The 23,880-nt window shown below is 44.5% G+C and overlaps 1 protein-coding gene across 11 annotated transcripts in view; it reads right to left on the bottom strand.

Annotated features, from left to right (window-relative positions):
- Positions 1 to 10,458: 10,458 nt before the first annotated feature.
- meis2a (Meis homeobox 2a) overlaps positions 10,459 to 23,880 on the bottom strand; it is a 90,780-nt gene continuing 77,358 nt past the window's right edge. For 5 of the 11 annotated variants that reach the window (XM_042072731.1, XM_042072725.1, XM_042072728.1 and 2 more), the window contains exons 10-13: positions 19,378 to 19,436; positions 17,575 to 17,685; positions 16,001 to 16,100; positions 12,290 to 12,413 (exon numbers count right to left, since the gene is read on the bottom strand). In XM_042072731.1, the coding sequence (XP_041928665.1) occupies positions 16,042 to 16,100; positions 17,575 to 17,685; positions 19,378 to 19,436 (229 nt within the window). In that variant the 3' untranslated portion in view covers positions 12,290 to 12,413; positions 16,001 to 16,041. Of the gene's footprint in view, positions 12,414 to 13,643; positions 13,657 to 13,831; positions 13,856 to 16,000; positions 16,105 to 17,569; positions 17,686 to 19,377; positions 19,437 to 23,880 lie in introns of all 11 variants that reach the window. The other 6 variants (XM_042072730.1, XM_042072732.1, XM_042072733.1 and 3 more) reach the window with 4 other exon arrangements.

Raw genomic sequence — 23,880 nt, forward strand, 5'->3', positions numbered from 1 at the left:
CCTGTCTCGGTCGGACCCGCTGCACTGGAGCCTATGTTGGCCTCCCCCTAGTGCCGGGGGACTTCTGAATTAAAATATATGCGCTTTTCTGGAGAGGCCTTCAGATTGGCTTGCCAGATGATATTGGAAGAACGTTTTTAGTGGTGTGATGAATGGTCTGAAAGGGAGTCGATGAAGAGAAAGTAGAAGCTTATACTTTCTGAAATGTTCTTCCACTTACTGGGATGGATATTTCAATTGAGCAAATGTTTGGCAAAGCCATCATTTCTCTGCAGACTGTGAACATGTAAAACTGACAACAGAGACAACATAAATGCTGCAGCCAAGTAACATGTCAATCGGAATATGAAAAAAAAATACAGATGTGTTTAAATTGAGACAGTAGGTCCATGTCTGGGAACAGCATTTTTTCTGTAGTTGCTCTGCAAAACACTACAAAGATATCTTTTAGTTAGTTATAATTATTAACACAGCTTTCTGAAAGTTAGTAAAAGCAGACATAGAAAGCTAACACACGAAAACTTTCTCTACTGTCTGCTGTCTGCTACTTTGATGAACCCTCAGTTCATCTGAGATTCAGTTGTTGAATTATGCATTTTTTTTTTTTTTATATATATTTCATGTTGGTTACTCAGTCATTTTTCTTTTTTTTACATTTTTTAACCACCAAAATACACAGTAGGCATAAGACTAACAATTATTTTGGCTTGCCTCTTAATTTCATATCAGTTCATTTTTGCCATTAGTTGTCTGTAGAACCAAATGAACAGACCATAAATAATTTTATAAAATTGTAGAACATGTTCTGACAACTCATAAATTGATACTAGTTCACATTTATCTACACGCAGTAATTAAACCAGCCCCTATTTGATGCATGATACTGTCATCAAACACTTGCCTGTAACTCAAGCCCCTTTCTTAAAAAACGATTGCCAGTTTGTGGAAACCCATATATCCTGGATGACTCTTGTGTGAGGGGTGCTGAAAGGTGTTGACTGGGCTTCTTGCTAAGTGAAGGATTAAATGTACATTTGCTGTGGCCCACCACACATTGGTAAAAACAGTTGATGTCAAGGCAGCAGACATAGGCAGAAAAAAAAAATCCGGAGAGCATATTTTGAGTTCCTTCGAGTGAGACTTGAGACGTTGTGTCTTCATGTGCTTCGTGTCATTACGTTGGCTTGGAGCTATGGCAGGCTGATATGCCTAATGTCAGTCATTTTGAACAGTCGTTATATTTGCTTGCCTGTTTTGATTAGTCCCCTCCATGGTAACCGTCATAGACATAGGAAAGAGTAAAGAAAGGTCTTTGATCATACTCGGAGAGAGGCAGAGAAAGAGCTAAACTGTCTGCTCTATCTCTGAGCGTAGGTTGCAGCCATGGTCTTCTTGTAAAGGTCAGGGTCCTGACTGGCATTTGGGCCCTGACAGAGATGACCCAGATTCAGTGTCACCGCTGGTTCAGAGAGGTGGGCTCAACTCGTCCTCCACAGAGCCCGGCCAGCATGGGGGGGGTGGCAGCGGCCAGTCAACGGGAGGGGCTGCAGGCATGACATTCTGAGAGACATGTGATTAAAAATATGACTTAGGAAAATGTGGTTCTACTGCTGGAGGGGGGTTGCTGGGGGAAAATTTGATACAGGAAAAACAAACCCTGGCGCACCCTCCCACAAGTTCACAATTGTGAGCGAGATATCCTGATGAGAGCTGTCACTGGCTTGTTATTATGAAATAAATGTTCTTGCGTGGAAGGGGGTGGTGTCAGTGTGAGGGAAATATGTGTGTGTGTGTGTGTAAACCCACACATGCACATGTGTACACAAAATATCTGCGGAGGGTTCACGGCCTTCGAACTCAAACGGTGACGGGCGCGCTCTAAACAAAATCAAAGCTACCCATCCCGCTGATAGGACCCGGCGCTGCACCGCGGGCCCTCGCACGCTCTCTCGGACGCCCATTCACAAGCCTCCCTCGCTTTTGCCAAAACAGCGCCAATGATCATCTATCACGGCGCAATAAATCCTGCTGAGAGAGCGCCTCACACCGAGACGAGACGGCTTTCCCCGTTATTGACGGTCCCTGGCTTCATTTAGGAAGTGTTTGAAAAGGCAGATGTGATTGGTTATTTTATTAAATTGTTGCCACTGGCAACATAATATTTTTGTGTACGAGGGGAACCGTGGAGGCAAGGGGTGGAGGCTGAGCATGCCGGAGGCCTGAGGGGGAGGGGGGGGTATTTTTCACCCAAGCTATATGAGCATTTTGTTGGGTCTCGCTGCGGTGAGCAATTAACTGTTTTGCTGCAAGCGTTCCTGTCTTCTCCTAACGCGTAAACACAAGCACTTTGTCACTTTAACAACACATTTGCACCGACACTCAAATGTAGGGGCACATCCTTATCCGCCCGCCTTGGCTGTTGCTATGCTTCTTTCAATATATAGTTAACTTTGACAAACATATTTGTTTAGATGTGCATTAAATATTCTGCCTGGATGCGGAGCATATGCAAATATAGCTGCTTAACAATCACGACTGAATTTTAAAAGGTCTAAATGTAAGATACAGGCTTCCTTCCAATGCTATTGATTAGTATCCCAGCATAATGTAATGTTGTAAAATGAATAGACCAGTAGGCCTGGGTGAAATAATTCAATGTCCCAGCTTTTACACTTTATGTATTTAATTACTTTCTCAGAAATATTATGGTAGACTTAATCCATAATGGTTGAACATTTAGCCTGCTGTCTATAATCAAACATTTTTGTAAAATGAATACCTTTATTCTGCTTGTCATTGACCTATTTGGTAATATTAACTACTATGTTCCTACCATGTCTGTCTGTCTGCACACACACTGTTGAAATTCATTCTAAATCCGACACAGATAATGACCTATCAACAGTTGGTGTGTACACGTGGGGTCTTTTAACTGATTAGACTAACTGGGCAATTTGGCCAAGCCATGAACTTCTTCAGTGTCAGAAGACTTCCTGTCTCCAGATGAGTCATCAGTTTTAACTCCAGCGACTTGCCATTGGCCCGAATGGCTGATTATAACTGGCTATTCCCCTGAGTATTGCCCTGCCTACGGGTATGGCCAGATAAGATACGAGCCGCTAAGATACAGGAATGAAGGTGCCTCACTGACTATTGACATTTGTTGGGAAACCACAAGCTTAATTTGTCTCTGGGTCTCGCTTGCCCCTCAGAGTCTGGTCAGCTCCAACAAGTTGTCATGCCAGTGGCCTGAGCCCCAAATTGGCTTATGTCATAGTTTGGACATCCCCTGATGCTATTTATTGCCACCCGCTGTAGTGATGGACTAAAAAAGCTCTTGACACTAGCTATTGCTTTTCAGCACCAGAGCTTCCGACTGCTAACAGGGCCCCTGCTATCTCTCCCCTCCTTCAGACTGATACACTCTCTCTCACACACACACACACTAGGAGGACATGTGTGCTCTCCCAGTGACTTCCACCAGGTTCTGTGGTGCCTGTCAGGCCTGAGGTGTGCGTGTTCATCACCACCTCAATGTAATTCCCAGCAACGCATACATGTATGTAGTGGATCTGCAGCTCTTCCCACAGATCCCACTGCTGCCTGGTGAAGAGGGGAAGGAAAATCATGTGTCACTCTAAATGCTGCATGTTGCAGATATGCAATTGGAAACATCTTTGCAGTGTATTTACACTGATGTTTAAATCTTTCAGTTAGTTGTTTATATATAGGCTACTAAAATGTAACCTGTATAAGGGCAAATCCGCAACATGTTTTAAATAAGCTTCATGACACTTAAATAATTAAATGCTTTGCCATGAACTATCGGCTACACTGCACTGAACTATCGCAGTGTAGCCTACTTTAACTGGGTCACAGACGCACCAATAATAACAATACCGTCATAACCAACGCTGGTGTGCAACCAATGGGCTACTTTGTATTTAGATCAGAATGCAGTAATTATTTAGTCTACTGGAACAATTATCTCAAAGAAAGTCTAAATTTTACTTCTGTATCAGATTGCAATTAATCATATTTCCTAGGCTATGTCAAAACAAGTGCAATGTGCTACAGTAGGCTACCTTCTATTATTTCACCACAGAGGTTCTGCTTTCTTCTTTGACGTTTGATTATTTAAGCATTATCCTCTTAACTCGTTTCACTGGGATAGGGATTGAGCGAGGTTGTTAACTAAGTGGCCATTCCTAATATCACCAGATTTGTCTCCAAAATGTGGACTAAATCTCGTTATCGGCCTGTAAAGCCGCGGAGCTTACATTTTCTGGCTCTTTAACCGTTTTTCCTTCTCACTGAGCAGCTGGAAAACCAGACACATCAAAGACCCTCAAAGCTAATCTTCTGTAATCTGCGTTTACACTGTTTACCGTTTGAACTTTGGTGGTAATTAGAATAAAGCATGATTCTCACCTAAGTTTTATATTTCAAAAGACTAATTTTAGTAGCCTATCGTTCCTCAGAAATAAGGTTTGTCTACCCATCAGCCAAGTAGGCCTATCATATTAGATAGCCTAGCAGACGAATGCGTGTCAGTATAGCAACAATAAAACTGTTTATTAATTGTGAAAATATTATGTAAAAAATATTTTCGTTGTTAAAAATGTGTAGGCCTGTGATAAAAATGTATCGAATTCACGTTCATGCGCCCTCGACGTCTCAATGAATCTTACCCCACTAAGCAATGTTTGTGAGTCGCCATCAGCAAGCAGGGGCTATGGTGAGTGACACCGACGTTCCTTTCCCGTCTCTTCTTTCTCTCTCTACTGTTAAGACACACCATTACTTTGTTGTGAAAAATAAGGAGTGGTTCTAACTGCCACCCGAGACGATAATGGTTAGTGATGCCACTCTCAGTCATAATCTTCAAGTGGTTCAAGACTAATGGTTCAGGCGTCTTTCCTGGGTGTGTTAGTTCATGCCTATGATTTTACCCATCAACATCTTGCCCTGCACTGACGTTAGTGTAACTGAATAAGTGAGATGACATGAAAACTATGAAAAGCTATTTTAAACACCAGGTAGCTTTGCAACAGGTCCCTGATATAGCCTAGGCAAGCATGATCGCTATTCAATTACCTAGGCTACTTTACCCAAAACCAAGTGGCCTATGCATGATCGTGGCTGAAATAGAAACATAATGCCACAGATAGCCTACATAATAATGTATCCGACTTCAGCGTTGCGATTGCAATGATATGCAAACCCGAAAATTCAACAAGTAATTTTAATGATTACTGCAGCCTATGATCAAACAGAAAATGGCCTAAGCAGTCAGATTTCATTAGACTCTGAATATGGACAAGCCTATCACTGTCATTATATAAGCTACACCTCGCTGACTGTAAGGGCTAAGCTGCTGCGCACATGTTGATGAACCCTGACCAAAAACTCACTCATCATCAATGAAATATTAATTGATACGGAAGCAAAAATTGTAGCGAACCGTTGAAAAGTTGGTTTTCTCTTCCTTACGTTTTAGAAATAACTAAGTATGGACAATGTGTTATGCACATAGACTACTTTTATTTTATCATCCAGAAGGGGTCGCCATGACGTTGTAGCATTGTGCCCAGGGGTGCGTTTGAGCTTGGTTTGGGCGGGGGAGAAGCTCTCTCTCCCCCTAGCCCTGTCTCCATTCTTACTGTTTACTCTCCTCCTGAGCCAATGGCCAACGTTTTTTGTTATTTACAGTTCTCGTGAAATGTCTCACTTTGCTGCCCTGGGCTTCCCGCAAGACATTTCTAACCTTTTTTTGTTCAAATAGCCGAAAAATGTATGCACTAATGCAAGTTAGGAAACGCAACGATAAATCATTAACATTTTTGCGCCTGTTAGTTCCGCCGATCAAGATGGTATTTATTTGCAGAATCTAGTCCTCAAGCTATGAACCGTGATTATTTCAGTCGAAGACCGGTCAAATGTTGACAACCTTTAAGCCAATCTAACACCCAACATTAGCAAAGGGAATCTAATGAGAAAATATCAGATCGTCCAGCCCCAGGGTCGCTAATTAAATCTTAACTGATTGAAAAATAAAGGCTCTGGGTCCTTAGGCTTGACTAAACTCTAAGCTATTTTATTCTATTGCACTTCACTTTTTTCAGTCATATGTCCCTTCTTATTTTTCTAACCTCCGACTGACCATTTCAATTTTCTATTGCCAATTCTGCACCCTTTAGCAATGCGATTTAACTAATTAGAAATTTTACATCATCGAGTTTAAAGGAGAGGGGGAGGAGGGAGAGCAAAATCTGTCACTCATTTTTAAGAAGACAAGCACCCGTGGAGTGTGAAGAAATCGGCTCTAATTCAAAAAAGCGACCATGCGAGAAAAGTCCTCAACATTACCCTGCCAGTTATTAATGTGATCTTCCTTTCAGAACAGAGACTGCTGTCGGGTTTATCTCTTTTCATAAGACACCTCTTATTCTTCCCCTTGTTAAGATGTGTTTAAGTGGCAACTGTTTCAACAATTTGGTGGGAAAAAAAACAGAGAAACCCTTTTGTGTTTTATTTTGCATTTGATGTTTATCTCATTCTTATTAGCCGTATGAATATGGCACTGCTATAAAGGAACAATTTTGTCATATAATTCATAGGTTACTACTTCTAGAATAGACCTACTAGTAGGCTACTAGGCTACTAGCCTACTACTAATATAATAATAATAATAATAATAATAATAATAATAATAATAAATGAGCGTAGGCCTATAATATTAACATTTTAAGTAGGTTATTACAATAGAATATATTACAGTTAGATTATATAAAATAAAAAAAAAATAGGATATAGGCCTACATAATAAGTTATTGACTGTCTCCCGGAGGCACGTTCATGAAGAGTAAATGCAAGTTGGCATCTAGCACTACAGAGGATTGGGCGAAGGAGTTAGCAACATTCCTGCAGGGAATAAGTTGTTGACAATTAGCACACACACACACACACACACACACACACACACACACATTCTCTCTCTCTCTCTCTCTCTCGACGGCCTTTACCCTGACAACAGACCAAAGCATAAAGACAAAAGTGTCTGTGTCAACCTGTAATTGAAATAACTGTGTAAGCATTGGTCGAGAAGTTTAACTTTAAAATCTTCAACAGGCATATGCATTAATGCAGTTGCACTGTCCTGTATTTTTTTAACGGCACACAAACCAGATATGTCTTAATGCCACCTTGTAGTTATAGGCTACTACATTCCGAACTTGATAAACAATATAAGCTGTGTGCGTTTCTTGTCTTGTAATGAGGCAATGGAGATCATGCAGAGGATCCATCTTCAATGGCCTTGTTGTTCTAATGAAATAAAACGAGATGAGACCGGACAGCAACAGCTATCTGCATGAAGGAACGCAAATCCATCGAGCTGTTTTTTTTTGTTTTTTTTTGCTATAAACAACTCACGTCGGGTTTTCCAATTTCCAAACACGAAACAGTAGAACTTTTTGTGGAACGGTTTGAATCTGAAACCAGTTAGCCTATATATGAGTATATAAAAACACAAGCATTCCCTCCAGAAACCCTTTTGGTTAGCTATAATAAAACATTTTCCCTGTGCTTTATTGATCAGTCACTCTGAGCTAATGTAATTATCCTCATCAATAGAGGACTGCAGGGAGAATCATTATGCGGCTGACAGTGATAAATGATCACCGAAATGCGGCCCTTTTCTCCCAGGAACCCCCGCTTCTGACCCTCTCACATATATAACGTAGTCATAGAAACACCTTATGGCAAAAGAAGGGGAAAACTGCTGAAATGTAAAAGAAGAGGGCAACCCAAAATGGAAACGGCTACAAAAAGAAAGCTCACAAAGGCTGAGTTTAAAAATGAGAAATACAAACAATTCTCCATCTGACGTGCAAGTAGGCTAGATTATCTAGTTCCCTCGGCTCCGAAATTAATAGCAGCAGGGGAATAATAACAAAATAAAAGATAATACAGGGATAGGCTAAATATACATACACATAGATAAAATAAAATACAACATCAGTTGCCTGTTTAGTTTTAAAAAATGATAGTTGCTGAAACTTATTAAGGGGGATAGTGAGTGTGACTGCATTTGACGCACATAAGGCTGCACATGTTCTTGAATCCCCATATTCCGTTTAATATTAGTGCATGTTGTATTCTTTATTCAAAATGTAGAGCAATTATTAAATCTCCACTTTTAGTGGGCACTGCGGAACCAAATATTGTGAGGACCTTTGGTAAGGATCAGATATTATCAACGGGTTAAGGGTTTATTAACATGTTGCCTTTGTGCGCAAGAGTGCTCATGGTTTTGCGCATGTTTATTGTGGACATTTAATATCGTTGGATGCGAACGACGCATGCAGGAGCAGGAAAAGGCTTTGGCTCGGGTATTGTGCAGCGGGAATGTTCCGTATTTTATTCCTGCAGCGGTACCCGAAGTAGCTTTGACAGAGAGGAGATGAAGGGGAGGGGTTGTTTAGCTCGGCTGGATCATCCATCATCCCTGTCACCCCGAATCGGGAAAGAGAAGCAGCAAAGGCAATCTACCTTCTGTCTCTTCAAAAAAAAAGAGAGAGGAGAGAAAAGAGAGAAAGAGACGAAGGATGAAAAACTATTAATATTAGAGTCTCCCTCCTTCACAATAATGCAGGAATTTCTCTCCTGATAATCCCTTCTCACACAGTTCTTCGTTCTGTTTTCAGTATCTCCAAGATTGATAAAACTTAACATATCCAATTCTGAGGATAGGCTACTACATCATTGCGAATTGCTTGCATGAGGACTATTGCAGGCAACGGTATAACCTTCCAAAATCAAATAATACATATTTTATTCATTCCTGATCTCTTGATTACTGAGTAAAATTGTACGTGCATGTGTTAGAATATTTTATCTATTTATGGATTTAAGACGGAAAGGCATGACACAGGCAACTTTCATTTTGTCACTATAGTGGTGGGTTGTAATTGCTTCCATTCTTGGTAAAATTATTGTAACCCTCTCTTCATTTTTTTCAAGACTTAAAGACTTATCACTGGATTTGTGTGTGATTTTAGTTGACCTACCGCCGAGAAGTATACCGGAATTAAAAATATAGGCTGCATGCTAGTAGCCTACATAGGTCTATATTATTTTCTTTATCGACCCTGCATCATTTGTCGTGATTTTCGATTTGTCTTTCGAGGTGAGCAGAAAACTATCCAACCATCATGCCAATTTCTTATCTAATAATTTCACGACATTAAACAGTAAATTCAGTATTAGTAAATTCAGAGATAGCCTATATTATCAAGACTCTTGTAGAATCCTTGGGGCAAGGCTGGTCGTAACCCGACTAAAATAAATCTGCCCTTATGCTTGTCTCTACACAAACTACCACAGTAGATATTAACCTAGGCTGTTGCATCAAAAGTGAAACAATTAAGCCACATTTACACAATTTTTAAAATAATGTTGTGGGCTATTTTAAGTGATATAATTAAATGCAATTTAATTTAATAAGTTAATATGTTGCAGTTAAATATGTTAAGTTAAACACAGGTTGCAGGTAATATGTTACATTTTAGGCGCATGTGTAGGCTACAAACCTACCCTAAGAATTGTAGGTTTAATGTTGCCGTCTAGGCTGAAGTGTTGACTCGCCTATTTATAGTAGGCCTAGGCCTATGCACCCCATAGACTATTCATGCAGGCGATGAACATCCAATGATATAGCAGGCATATTTTTTACCTACAAAATAGTCATCTATCTTGTTGTTACCATGTAGGCTATATCGGCATTTATTTGTAAGCCTGCTTTAAAAACAAGCTTTGTTTTAGAGTGGCGATGATACGACCTCTGATAAGCCTGGCGTTACATCATATTACTGTCTGGGTTCCTTTTGACAGGAGAGACGAGATTTCAATTAGGGTGACAGTAGATTGTCATTTCTGTTTTAAGGCTGTGTGTCGATGGCCGCGGGAAAATACCAGCAACGCATATATGAGAAGAGTGACGGGCTGCCCAAGGGCCTTTCGGATTTCACCAGCAGGGGTCGCTTCAGAGCAAGACAAATTTCCGCTCTGAGCCTTTTGCGTTTGAACGGTAGAGGCCGACTGCTTAATCCATTGTTTGAGCCTAATGCAGTAGCGTGTGATTAAAACAGAGCGACTGTTTTATGATAATCGATTAGTCATTCTTAACTCACACTAAAACGTAAATACACTTTCAGGGACGCTCTTAGTAAGAATATGCACTGCATCAAATATGACTTAGGTCATGGCCTGTCATCTAAGATAGTTTACTTGTTGGCCCTGAATATGTCACAGAACTCTATTCACTAGGCCTACTCACTGCGTCTGACATAAGCAATGACGCTTACTTTCTCAATAACTGCAGCCTTTGATGGGGAATGGTTTACACTGTCTTGCATGATTTTTTTTTTTTTTTTGCAACACACACTTAACACAAAATCTAACAAAATCAAAAAATGAAATATTTATTACAGCATTTGTGACTGAACACCTTTTAAACATTACGTCACAGTCCTCATACAAGTATTTAATGTATTTTGACAAAGCTTAAGGGAGACAGCATTTTTTTTTCATCTAGTGAGGAACACGTGCTGAAAAAGGAAGGAATTCATGGACATACAATATCAATGCCACAGCAGATCTGAAACTAGCAAAAAACATTCTTTTTCAATTGAGGTAAACACATAGAATATCTAACATGAAACAATTAATAGACTGAACTCTGTACGAAGTTTGTTACAATATTCTCTTAGCTTTTTTCTCCAAGCTTTGAGTTCATAATTTAAGTTCTTTTTTTGTCTTCTTTTTTGTACGCTTTAGGTTTTTTTGGTGCATCGACCATCAATAGCTTCTCTCAGTGCCAAAGAATCCAACATTGTGTCAGCATTGTCCATATGGCAAGTTATGTCGATCCCGAGGCGAAGAAAACTACTGCAGGATGCTGGTCTTCCCACCGGTCAGTTTCCTTCCATAGGCTCTTTCTCAAAGAGTCCCAGATACAAAAAAAAAAAAAAAAACAATAAAAATAATAAAATAAAAATGTATAAAACCAACACAATCCAGTGCTTGGGCAATTCAAAACTAAGGACTTTACCTATGGGGCAACATTCATTCATGAACCAAAAAAAAAAAAAAAAAGTTGGGAGTTGATTGAAAAAAAAAAAACTGTTCAAACTGTATCTTCCAGAGAGAACAGGGAGTCGGTTGGCAGCCTCTCTCTCTTTCTCTCTTTCTCATCGTGCGATTTCTTTTCCTGGTGTGGAACACACAGAGCTGCAGCCCTTGCAAGCTTCAGAGTTTGTGTTTGTAAGGGGGCCGAGATTGGTTGAGATGTTTTCCTTATTTATTGCTGCAACAAGACAGTCTCTCCTTCAGGGAACAGCACACACAGTGTGAAAAGCAAGGGGGGGTTAACCTTTTTTTTCATACTCTAGAACTAAGCTCAGGAAACATAAATTGTGTGATCCAACGAAAAAAAATGCACAAGTTTTAACTTAGTTTCTATACGTTTTTATACTACAGTAGTTATAACTCTTGGAGTCTGTTTTTGTGTTGTTTTTTTCCTCTTTTAACCCTTCCAGAGTGATTTTCTTTAAAATTGTTTGAAGGTGTCAGTCACTCAAGGAGTGTTTTTGAAAGTGTATAGGTTAGTGTGTGTGAAAATGTGTGTGTGTGTGTGTACATGTGTGTGTGTGTGTGTGTGTGTTTGTATGTGAGAGTGCATTTGGAGTCATGTTGTAAATTGAAACATCTTCTGTTGATCTTTAACAAAAGCCCAAGACTTTACAAAGTGTTCTTGTCAGCTTGGTCCTCCGTTGGTGAAAGTAACAAAATTGACAAGATTTAAAAAAAACTTCTCACAGCTCGTAATGGAATTCCATCTCTGTTTTTTTTTTTCTTTCTCTGTTTCTCTAATTGTGGTCAAAATGATTTTCCTTTTTTCCTTAAAAAATAGTCTCAAAATGACGTGTTTGCCAGGGAGGGGCGGGGATGTTGCGGTCACTGTTTTCTTAGCTGTGTTGTTATCGTCGCTTGCTCATGTAGGCGGGTTCCCTTGCCCTATTGAACGTGGATGTCCAGGTCTTGTCCAGCAGTGCTGTGGTCGAGGGGGGTGATGAGGGGGGGGCTCTGTGCGGACATGGTCATTCCTGGGTGAGGAGGTGGGCCTCCGTGCATCAGCATGGCCGGGTGGGGCTGGGCATGGTGAGGGTGGTGGTGGTGTGGGTGGTGGTGCGGGTGGTGGTGGTGGTGGGGGTGGTGCGGGTGTCCAGGCAGGTACGGGTGCAGGGCTGGGGCGTGTCGGAGCTGGGAGGGGTGCGGGGACATCTGGGGAGGGGCGAAACCAGGTGGGGCCATGCTCATACCCACTGGGCCAGTCTGAGGTACGTACTCCCCTGTGGAAAAGAGAGAGAGAGGGAGAGAGAGAGATTGGTTAGTGGCAGTGCCAACTGATAGGGGAAGTTTCACACACAGTGCACTCCCACTGCTAACACTCCCTGATACACACATAATTGTCCGCCCTGACCGCCAGGCAACATGAATGACTTGTTCATTAGCAAACAGAAACATCTGCTGGCTGGGTACTTTTTGGACGGCTTCCCTTCCTCCAAATCTTGCCCCACCTCCCCTTTCCCACTTTCCATAACACCTCCCCACACCCCACAGCCCCCACCAAAACGCATGCACTGCACAATTTAGCAGAGGAGCACTTAGCGAACGCACACAAAGCGTTGCGCTATTTCAGGGACAGGGTGGGCTATACAGTGTCTGATACATTCCTGGTCAGTTCAGGTTGTAAAACGATCCCGCGTGCATCCACTGACACTGACGTCTGGCAGGATGGGAAGGAAGCAAAGAGCTGTATTGATGTTCTCAGCAGTGATATGTGATTGCACACTGCTGGGAGATGAGAGACGTCCGCTACCCAGCTGCTGAATTAAGTAACAGGGAAAGCAGAGCATCTCTCACGAGGTACGGGCTGCAGTGAGCATATTTGATTTGAAACCCTCTCAAATAAGTTTTCTTTAATAATTTAGGAAGCCAGTTAACTGTAACAATACACTAGTTCTAAGAATATACTGTATTAGCAAAGCTTCTTGTTTGTCTAGCAACAAAAAAAAAGATAAGGTCCGAGTGGTAATTCTACTTGTTGGTCAGGAAGGAAGACTGCATCTTCAGTAAGGAAATTGAGAGAGATGCAAAGACTGTGTGTGTGTGTGTGTGTGTGTGTGTGTGTGTGTGTGTGTGTGTGTGTGTGTGTGTGTGTGTGTGTATGTGTGTGTGGTTTGTATGTGGTTGGTGTCAGTGATAGGCAGGGGAAAATGCTGATTGCTGATTCCTTGGGATTAGAGCATTGAGACTCCTTCATGTGTGGAGGCCTGGGCAGGCTGGCGTGAGCCGTGCTGTGAGTGGCGGCCGTGGGGACAGAGGCTGCTCTGTAGTGTCACTGTTTAGTTATTCAGAGTTGTATTTGCAGTAAACAGACCCAGGCAGGTAAGGGAGGGTGACTGGAGGGTGGTGGTGGGTGGGTGAGATGGACCTGGGGATGGAGGGAACAACCTGGCCTAGAAGTGAACAGTGAAGCCTGGAGAGGCTGAAGGGGAGTGGGGCAAGGCCAGATGAGCCTGGGGCTATAGGCTAAGCTAAGCTAGGCTAGGCTAGGCTAGGTTGTGCTGGGCTCCTGCAGGTCTAGGTAAGGAGCAGGGCAGAGGCCTGGGCTTCACTGCTTTGTAATGTGAACCCCTGGGGATTAGCAACAGTACAGGGGGTGGTGGGGAGGGACGGGGGGAGAGAGGGGTCGCACCAAGGTCACCAGGCATGCTAACTCTCGACATTCCTCTACCTTGGTACGGCGCAATTAAGAAATTACACAGGAGGGCCCAGAAGGAGGGGAGAGAACGAAAGAAAGAGGGAGTGAGAGAGGAGAGAAAGAGAAGGAAAAAAACAGGACAGGCGAAGGAGGAGATTAATGGCCAATCTCATTGGCTGAAAGCCGCGCCATTTTCTAATACCCGCTCCTCCACGCAGGTTCATTGCGAATGCACATGTTTGTTAAAGCGGTCTTTTAAAAGCCCACTATCGGGGTCATAAAAAAAGGTAAATCAATCCGGCTGAGGGGTGAGTGTGAGTGTGTGAGTCGGGGTGAGGTGCGGTGTGGGGCAGGGGGGTGAGCGCCATGCAAGGAGTACACTCACCTCCATATAACCTAGAGCGGGTCCCCGTTAAAAGGCCCAGCAGATGTTTTTGACACTGTAAGCTGGTAATCTCAAGCCTTGTAAGCTGCAGTCATTCTGTTAAGTAGATCTGCGGAGCGCTCCTTTATTAACAGGAGTGGTAAAACCATCTGAAGACAATAACGCCGCGCTCAGACAGGCCCACTCTCCTCCTGCCGGTTATAGCAGAGCAACCCGCTCAATGGCTGACGATAATTAACTACCAAATATACCATATTGTGTGGCTGCGTAATCAAATCAAGAGAGGGGTAATATTCCCCTGTATTAAGCTATTAATGTAATTGGTCATGAAGCATAAAATATGTTATGTAATTAAATAGTCTAGAAATTATATAGCCTATATTAAGAATTATTCAAGCTGAGCAAATGTTGTCTCTATGTGGCTGTTTTAGGGAACATTGCACTCTAGTTTTTTTCTGACTCCATTAGTAAGGGAAGCTGGGGGGGGGGGCAAAGGAGGGAGTTGGTTGTGTGTGTGTGTATGTGTGTGGGAGGGGGTCTCTGTCGGAAGAATCGCCATGGTGACCCTATAGAAAAATCCGCCGCCTATTTACATATAAAGGGTTCTTTTAATCAAGGTAAGTGTTATTATACTGTGGCTCATTGAGCAGAGCCGGGTAGGTGTTAAATAAAATTCCCTGTGCCCTGCTGGCGTTAGGATGCGATATGTCTTGATTTCTCAAATGTCAGCGCCGCGGCACTTGAGGGGGATGGGTGGGGGGGTGGGGGGTGGTGAGGGGATGGGTGGTGTAATGGGCGTCTTAATCAGGCTGCGGCCATTTAGCCACAGCAAGTGGAAAGACAGGAGAGTTGTGAGAGAACAGAGAAACACCCCCTCCTCTCCCGTCTTCCTGTGTGTGGCTGTTTTAAACATCTATGTCCCTTTAAATTGATCTCTGCATCTCTGTCTCATGTTTGGAGTCACTGCCACCCCCAAACCCGCCTACCCCCCTCCTCCTCCTCCTCCTATTCCCACCCTCATACACCCCAATACCCAGTAAAAAATAATCAAAACACTCAGGTCCCCCCCAACAGAAAGCCACCCGCCCCCCAACCATACCCCTCCCCAGTGAAGGATCGGATGTGTCACCCCCAGCCCGTATATCTCGCTCGGGGACCGTAATGTACTGCGGCGCTCCCGTCTTTGCATATAAGATAATTTGGGCATCAATCCTTGGGCCTGACAGATTTATGTCACTCGGAGGACAGCTTCACTTCTCCTTCTTTATCGCTTCACTGGAGCCTGCTTAATTTCTCCCCGTCAGCCCCTTGCCCCTGGAGATGTTGTTTTTTCCCCTAAATGTCCAACATTTGCATTGGCTGCCCGCGAGATGTGCAGAGCGATGCCGCCACCACCGCCACCGCTGTTGTGATAAATAAATTTGTGTGCCGGCACTTTTCTTTGCTGTCCTCCTACTTTTTTTTTCTCCTTTTCTCTCTCTTTCCATCTCTCTCTTCCTGGTTGTGGTCGCCTGGCGCCACAAGTCGTCTCCCCGGGGGCCATCAGAAGCGAGCACAGAGCTTCCCACTATTCCCAGCGCCCCCATTCATCCTGGGGCTAGTTTTCCCTCTCACTCCCCACCACCCCCCCGGTGGAAAAGCACACAGGGAAGGCCAGCAGAGGGTCGTGTTTGAGAGGGTGTTGTGTGGTATTGGATTGTGGATCAAGGAGAATCAGTGAGCATTTTTGGTTGAAAAGGGCAAACAGGTAAGGAGATAAGCCAAGAGATAAGGAGCCTAGTACTTACTTCCCCCTTTTTCTTTGTGATTTTGCTTTACAAGATGGAGGTTACATGTAGTGCCATTGCCCATCCATACCCATATTCATGCCCATTCCACTCATAGGCCCTGGAACAACAGAGAGAGAGAGAGAGAGAGAGAGAGAGAGAAGACACCAGATAGGTCAGCAAAAGGTTGAATCACAGCTGATCAGAGCAAGAACCCAACATGAAGAGAAACATTAGAAACACCTTTCATTTAAAGGAGAATTCCGGTGTGATATTGACCTAAAGTGTATTGAAACATGATACCGAGTGTGAACGTATGTCTCATAGCCCATCTCGACTTGTCCCCTGCACTCCAAAATCTGGCGCTAGTTAGCCGATGCTACCAACAACTTTTTCAGTAGCGGTGCTTCGGCATCGGGCTAGCCATGCAAATAAATCACTGTTTTACACCCATTTACGAGGCTCAATGTATCTCCACACTTCATTGGTAGACTTCCTAGGGCCCTGACATTTAAAACGAGACATTGAGAACTTTGAAAAAGCACTGGTAGTTTACTTACAAGACGATTTATACAGACAGTATCTTCACGAAGTTTAACGTTTGCAGCCATCTTGAATTTAGTCACGATAAGTCGAGCAACGAGTAAGAATGAACAGGTATGATAAGGGATCAGATTCCAAAAATAATTCAGTGGAAATGCATGGATTCCAGTTTCTTCCAGTAGCAGCAACTGGAATCCATGCATTTCCACTGAATTATTTTTGGAATCTGATCCCTTATCATAGCTGTTCATTCTTACTCGTTGCTCGACTTATCGTGACTAAATTCAAGATGGCTGCAAACGCTAAACTTCGTGAAGATACTGTCTGTATAAATCGTCTTGTAAGTAAACTACCAGTGCTTTTTCAAAGTTCTCAATGTCTCGTTTTAAATGTCAGGGCCCTAGGAAGTCTACCAATGAAGTGTGGAGATACATTGAGCCTCGTAAATGGGTGTAAAACAGTGATTTATTTGCATGGCTAGCCCGATGCCGAAGCACCACTATTGAAGAAGATGTTGGTAGCATCGGCTAACTAGCGCCAGATTTTGGAGTGCAGGGGACAAGCCGAGATGGGCTATGAGACATACGTTCACACTCGGTATCATGTTTCGATACACTTTAGGTCAATATCACACCGGAATTCTCCTTTAAAGCACCTGAAATATCAATCAAAGCAGGTGGGGGGGGGGGGGGTGCCATCAAAAGTAGGAATCCCTTGATACAGTAGAACTGCATGAGTACTATCTTACAGCTGTGGAGCGCTCTGTATCCCACCATTATAGAAGAAAGGGAGGAAGAGGATGAGGAAGGCAGGCAGCAGGCAGTATCTCAGCCCAAGGGTTTGCTTGGGCCTGACTAGCAGGTGGGTGCTTTTTGTCGCTTCAGTGTTTAGTTTGGGTGTGTGAGGGTGTGTGTAGTGGCTGGTGTTTATTGTGTGGTGTACTTGTGGTGATGAGAGGCCGGAGAGAGTCTGTGTGTGTGTGTGAGTGTGAGTGTGTGTGTGTGTGTGTGTGTGTGTGTGTGTGTGTGTGTGTGTCTGTTTCTGGGCCTTACCGGCTGGCCGGATTCCCATGTGTTGCTGACCGTCCAGCACGAAGCTGCCCATGGGCTGCCCCTCCGGACTGTACGCTGCTCCTTGGCTCACTGAAGGATCAAGAAGAAAACCTGATTGTAGTAAGAACGCGGACGCCAGGGGAAGGGAGAGAGAGAAGACACACCAGACAATCAGATAGTGTCTCAAGCTCCAGCCCGTGCATACTGCAAGACATTGTGCTACATTCACATGGTCCCCACACACACATACACACAACATGAAAGGGCATGCATGCAAATCTTCATGTAAATCCACACACATGCACACACAGACACACACACACACACACACACATCTTTCACTCTTTCATTAGAAAACAGCCAAGCTGTCATGCTGTTCTCCAATGCGGTAAGGAAACACTTATACACAACATATGCAACGTATATTGTATCCTATCAAAACCATTTGCATCATGTTACTAGTAGTCCACTTTAAGCATATTGACAATATAAATACACTTTACTGCCAGACACCATGTATCCAACCATGAATGAAGACTATGCTGGGTATTTTTGATTGACTTTGTCATTCTAGTCATTACAAATTACACTGCTGAAAATGAATCGAATTGACAAACTCTTTCGCTGAACAATATGTTGCGTGTATGTCGTATTGCACTAAAAGGATTTGATTCTCTGAAAGAAGTCTGTACACATGAGTGTATTCCAGGGCTAGAGTGCATTATCCGGAGTAATCTGTAAGCCCAGAAGATTAGGGGGAAGCTGTTAGGCATGCTGTCTTTGGGAGGCATGCTGATTGCGACAGTTTGGAAGCACCCGTTCACATATCCACGGCAAAGCGAATCCCCCCTTCGCAAAAGAAAAACCCGTGGCGGGGACTCGCTGGGATTTCGTTTTGGAACGCATCTCATTTCAATAATTGCCTAACTTCATTTGCACAATCTCCACCCCAATTTGTGCTTCTTTACCCCAGATAATCGACAAAGAGCCTCAGCGCTACTCAGAGACAAATTGCTCAGTATTTTGTTTCGGCTGCTGCAGTAATGTGTTGCACAGCCTGAGAGCCTGGGGTTGCTGTGTAAAGCATGCATGTGCTCGTGGGGTTCGTGGTGGATTTTCAGAGTGACATGTTTATGACTTAATCTGACAGCAAGGTCTGTTCGATCTGTGCTATGCAAAGATATGGGAAATCAATGCCGAATCAGTTTGCAATACCAAGGCCCTCTGATTTTAATCTGGCCATAAGGAAATAATAAATCTGCATCTGAAACTGTGTCATGTGAATTCAATTGATGATATGGAATGGCTGTTTTTTTGCCCTTTCTACTAAAATGAAGAGATTTCCAACAATTACTGGATGTGTTATGCAGCAGGATATGGCAGATTATTTAAATAAAATTACATCAAGGTGCTTAAAGCGTGTATGGAACTCCTCTGGAGTTCAATTAGTGATGCACAGACATCATGCACTAGTATACTTCTGTCTGGTTACTGGTTAGCCTGGGAAATCTCCAATTAGAGTCAATCAGGCAACATGTCAGGTCCTAGTGGAACACTTCTCATTTCAAGGAAGAAGGGAAAGAGAAGATGTGCTGGAGGAGAAGAAGGGGAAGAGAAAGGGGGGAGGAGGAGGGGACTTTCCTCGGCAAGAGGGCATCGGGGTGAATGTTTATCCTGGCAACGGAGAGGGAGGGGGCAGATTTGACAGAGCTATGGGAACAGATAGAGAGGCTAGGGTATGTTTTTTGTGTGTGTGAGCATGGGTTTATGTGTGAGCATGTGTGTGTATCTTTTTTTTTTTACCTGCTCGATTTGACTGGTCAATCATAGGCTGTACTATTCTTCTTCTGGCGTTAATGAACCTGGGAAAGACAAGAAAAGGGTGGGAAGGAGGGAGGGATAAAAGAGAGAGAGGGAGAGAGAGAGAGAAAGGCACACGTTAAATCACCCGCTACCATTCAGTGAGACAAATATTCATTAGAGGCCACAAGAAACAAAACAATACAATTTGCATGACTTTATGGTGGCATTAACGACTTGGCCCTCCAAGCCTTCCAAAGCCCAAACCGCTCCACAAAGGGCCGATTGTGCCAGACTTGGGAGCCCAACGAGGTATCCTTTTAATGTCGCTTATGATATATCCCTGTTGTTTAATACAGCCCTTGATTACACTGGGTCGCCATGGCTACCGGGGAGACATTCCACAGGCATTAAATGTAGCCACGGCACTGGGGCCACCATGCCACAAACCCACTGGACCTCTTTAGCACCCCAAATCTCTCTCCACTCTCTCTCTCCTCTCTCTCTCTCTCCACTCTCTCTGCTCTCTCTCTCTCATCCACTCTCTCTCTCTCTCCACTCTCTGTCCTCTCTCTCTCTCCACTCTCTCATCTCCTCTCTCCTCTCTCTCTCCTCTCTCTCTCTCTCCACTCTCTCTCTCTCTCGTGCACATAAACATTATTCTTGGTGTGTTATCACTCATTAGAAATTCAGAATAAGTTAAAAGTTTGCAAGGGCCACAACACATGGCTCCTTTCATTCAGTGCGCCCCCCCCCCCCCCACCCCAGAAAGCCCTCCCTTCCCTTTGCACCCCCCCCCCCTGCTGGCTTCATTGTAGGGGGCTCCGCACCCCTTCCAGCTGTCCATAAATGAGGAGCAGGCATTGCCACTCCGCGCTTTCACGAGGTATTGTTATGTCAGCGAGCCCATCAATTAGGCTGTCTGAAGTTTTATCACCGCCATAGCGGCAAATAAGTGCAGCTCCACAAAGACTCCGTGGCCCTCCTCGCTCCTGCGGCTTTTGACTGTAAAGCCAGCGGGGTCATCTGGAGGTTAGTGCCAGCCAGGGGCAAGCAGCTTTTTTCTGCCCCCCACCACCCCCTGAAGGGCTGGGAGTGTGGGGGAAAGAAGGCAAAGAGCGAGGGAGAGAGTGCACTGGACGACCAGGTTCATGTCAATGAGAGGCTGGCCACTCCCGAGAGAGAAAGAGAGAGAGAGAGAGAGACTCCCCCTCATCCCGAGCATTAAAAAATGCATGGAGGAGTTAACGCTACAGGTAGGAACATGTGTTTGAGATTAGGGGGAGGTTTCAAATCATCGCAGGGCTATCCTGCACGGCCTGCCGCCTGATTCCACACAAAAAAGGGAGGAAAAAAAAGGCCTGCTAGCACACACAGAGGGCAGTGGTATAGCACTGGTCATTAGATGCCGGAGAGGGCTGGAATCAATTTGGGCTCCAAATCCCCCATGAACCCCTGATACCTGCCCTTACCTTCTCCTATTAACTTAAATGGCCGTAATCTGGGCTTTTCAAAGTGACATGCTTAAATTTACAAAACGTACAGTTGGGGAGGGGGGGGGTAAAAAAGAGACGTCAAGCTCATTTGTGGGAGTGCACAGAAAGTTCTCTGCTCTCGGTCCCTTTCTTTCTCTAGGCTCGGGAGCGAAGGATGAGAGGGTCAGACATGAAAGAGAGAAAAGTGTTCAGTATTAGCAGAGTGAGCTTTAGAGGAGAGGAGAGCGGAGCACAGAACAGGGCTCCGTGGTTGTGCTGGTGATGGTTGGTGGGGGTGTTCTGGAATGCCATAATGACTAGCTCCGAATTTCGCCGAATTTACCCAATCGTTTCGAAGATATTTCTTTCTCGGAAACAGGTCCCCCCCCCCCCCCCCCCTTTAGCCCACATATCTGCATATTTCTCTCCAAAAAGAAGAAAAAAATAAAGAATTTAGCTAATTTCCGCACTCAGTCATTTTAAAAAGCTGGCTGGCGTTGACCTGTCATTGCCTTCATGCTTAAGCTCTGTCTGAAATGTTGTTTTGCCAGTACTGGAACCCAGTTTCAGGAATCCCGCATCAAAACCAGCTGAGTGGGTAAACATGGGGGAAAATAAGACTTTTCAGAACGCTGACTAGCAGTAGACTCTTCGGTCCCCTCTCTCTCAGGTAGTCTGCTCCAGACTCTCCAGCACGAGAATTGGACCCATTTTGTGCTACTGGACCATAAACACGTAACATTAAGGAGGTTCCTCACGTGTGAAATATGGCCAGGCTGTATCAGCGGTTATGAGAGCAGAAGGCCTCTCTACGCACAGCCACGTGAGACGAGCGCTGGGCTCGGAGTTCTGATTTGTGATTCATACACTATATTAGTCCACCGATCAGAGCGCTTTATGGCCAGAGAGCTCTGTTCATGACGCCAGCGGAATGGGAAGAATGAGAGAGTTGTTTAATGAGTCACATGCGGGAAGAGATGGGGGATATGGAGGCAAGATGGTGCCATCACACACATACATGCACACACACACACACTCAACACACTCACAAATTCACAAATAGGCATTCCTACACTTCCTTCACAGCTCCGACAGGCGTCTTCCCACCTTCATGTCAGCACTGTCCCTGGTGGCCACATGTGTCTCACCAACAATGCCCCGCACACACACACACACACATACACACACACACACACACACACACACACACACACACACACACACACACACACACACACACACACACACACACATACACACACACTCAACACACACACATACACACACACACACACACACACAACACACACACACACACGTGTCTGTTTTCATTCCCCAAACAAGTTACCAGAGTTCCGTGGCGAGGGGGTTCGGGGGGGGGGGGGGGTTGACCAGAGCCCTCTCCTGCCCCCCGAGCGCCTTTTATCGGGCCGAGTGAAGCCAATTGAGATTATCAGAGCTGGGGCTGATAACACTGTTTTCTCTCCCCCCATGAGCTGCTAATGGTGTGTGCTTAGAACAACACACGCCGAACCCTCCAGAGATGGGAGCGAGAGCGCGCTGGCATACCGAGGCTGGGGGCACACTGGGAGATGGAAGAATGCTGACACACACACACACACACACACACACACACACACTTCGTCTTCATACATATTTGTACACAAATGCCCACATACATACATACATACATGTGAACATAAATACATACATACACACATGCATTCACAGTTCTACATGCACACACATGCATTCACAGTTCTACATGCATTACATCAGCCAGCATACCTCAAACACACTCACAGACATTCACACACATGCAGAAAGAACACACACACACACACACACACACACACACACACATGTATCTCTGCCACGGTTGTCACCCTCTGGAGTCCATTCCCTTGCCGACGGAGCGACACGAGTTTCACCCACTGCCATTTTTAAATTTTATTATTTACATCTGGTAGTCTCTTTAATATGGCCCTCTACAATTTTACCACCACTAGCCTACCCCCGCCCCCCCCAACTCCCCAACGCCCTACGTGTGCGCACACACACACACACACAGCCCCCGCCTTGGCTGCACATTCCCCCATGAGGCACACTGGCTGGTATTATCACCCTCCCCTCTCTCTCTCCCCCTGCACCTCTCAGCATGGGAACTCTACGCTGTCTTCAAACAAATAATTAAAGGCAAGGTTAGCGGGTCACAGGGAGGTCATTCCTTTGGATACTCTGCAGAATGTGTACATTACTGCCGGGGGAAAACACTCCGACAGGCCTCCGCTTTTTTAACGGGAGGGCCAGCAGGTTTTACAAATCAATTGCGGGGTGCGTATGAAAAAAAGAGAAGGGGGGAGGGGGGAAGAGAAGGAGGAGAGAAGAAAAGGTCTGTTCCAAACTACCCAGAATTCTTTCGGTGGATGACAAGTTTCTATGTATATATGAGCAAACGTCTGCAAGTGTGTGTGTGTTTGTGTGTGTGTGGTGTGTGTGAGTGCGTGTGTATGTGTGTGTGTGAGAGAGAGAGAAAGAGAGAGGGGTAGAAAGAGAGGGCATGTTCCTCACAGCCTACTGTGAAAGGCCCTTAGGAGGCAGACTCTAGTCTTTCGAGGGGCGCCTTTTCATCTGCCAGTTTCACTGAGGTGAGGGGGTGTGCGCCAAAACTGTGTGCCTCACGTGCCACCACCACGCCGCAAACCTCCTCACCCCTTCCTCTCCTCCTCTCCTCTCCTCCTTTCCCTGTCAGTGCACTGGCTTTCACAATCAACCCAGACTGAAGGAATTACTGCTGCACTGAGCACTCAACCCCCCCTCCTCTCCTCTCCTCCCTCCTTCCCTCCCTCTCTTTCTCCCACTAAAGATTCATAACACAATAAGATATGAATAATGGAGACCTAGCTGCAGGAGTCCACTTGACCCCAGCCTTCCGTGGAGCAGGATCAACATTCGATCCCCAGGCCAGAAATCGCAGCTCAAACAAACATAAAAGGGGGTGAAGAGAGAAGGGGAGTGTGTGTGTGTGTGT

Source organism: Alosa sapidissima, chromosome 19 (genome assembly GCF_018492685.1).
Source record: "Alosa sapidissima isolate fAloSap1 chromosome 19, fAloSap1.pri, whole genome shotgun sequence".
NCBI lineage: Eukaryota > Metazoa > Chordata > Actinopteri > Clupeiformes > Clupeidae > Alosa > Alosa sapidissima.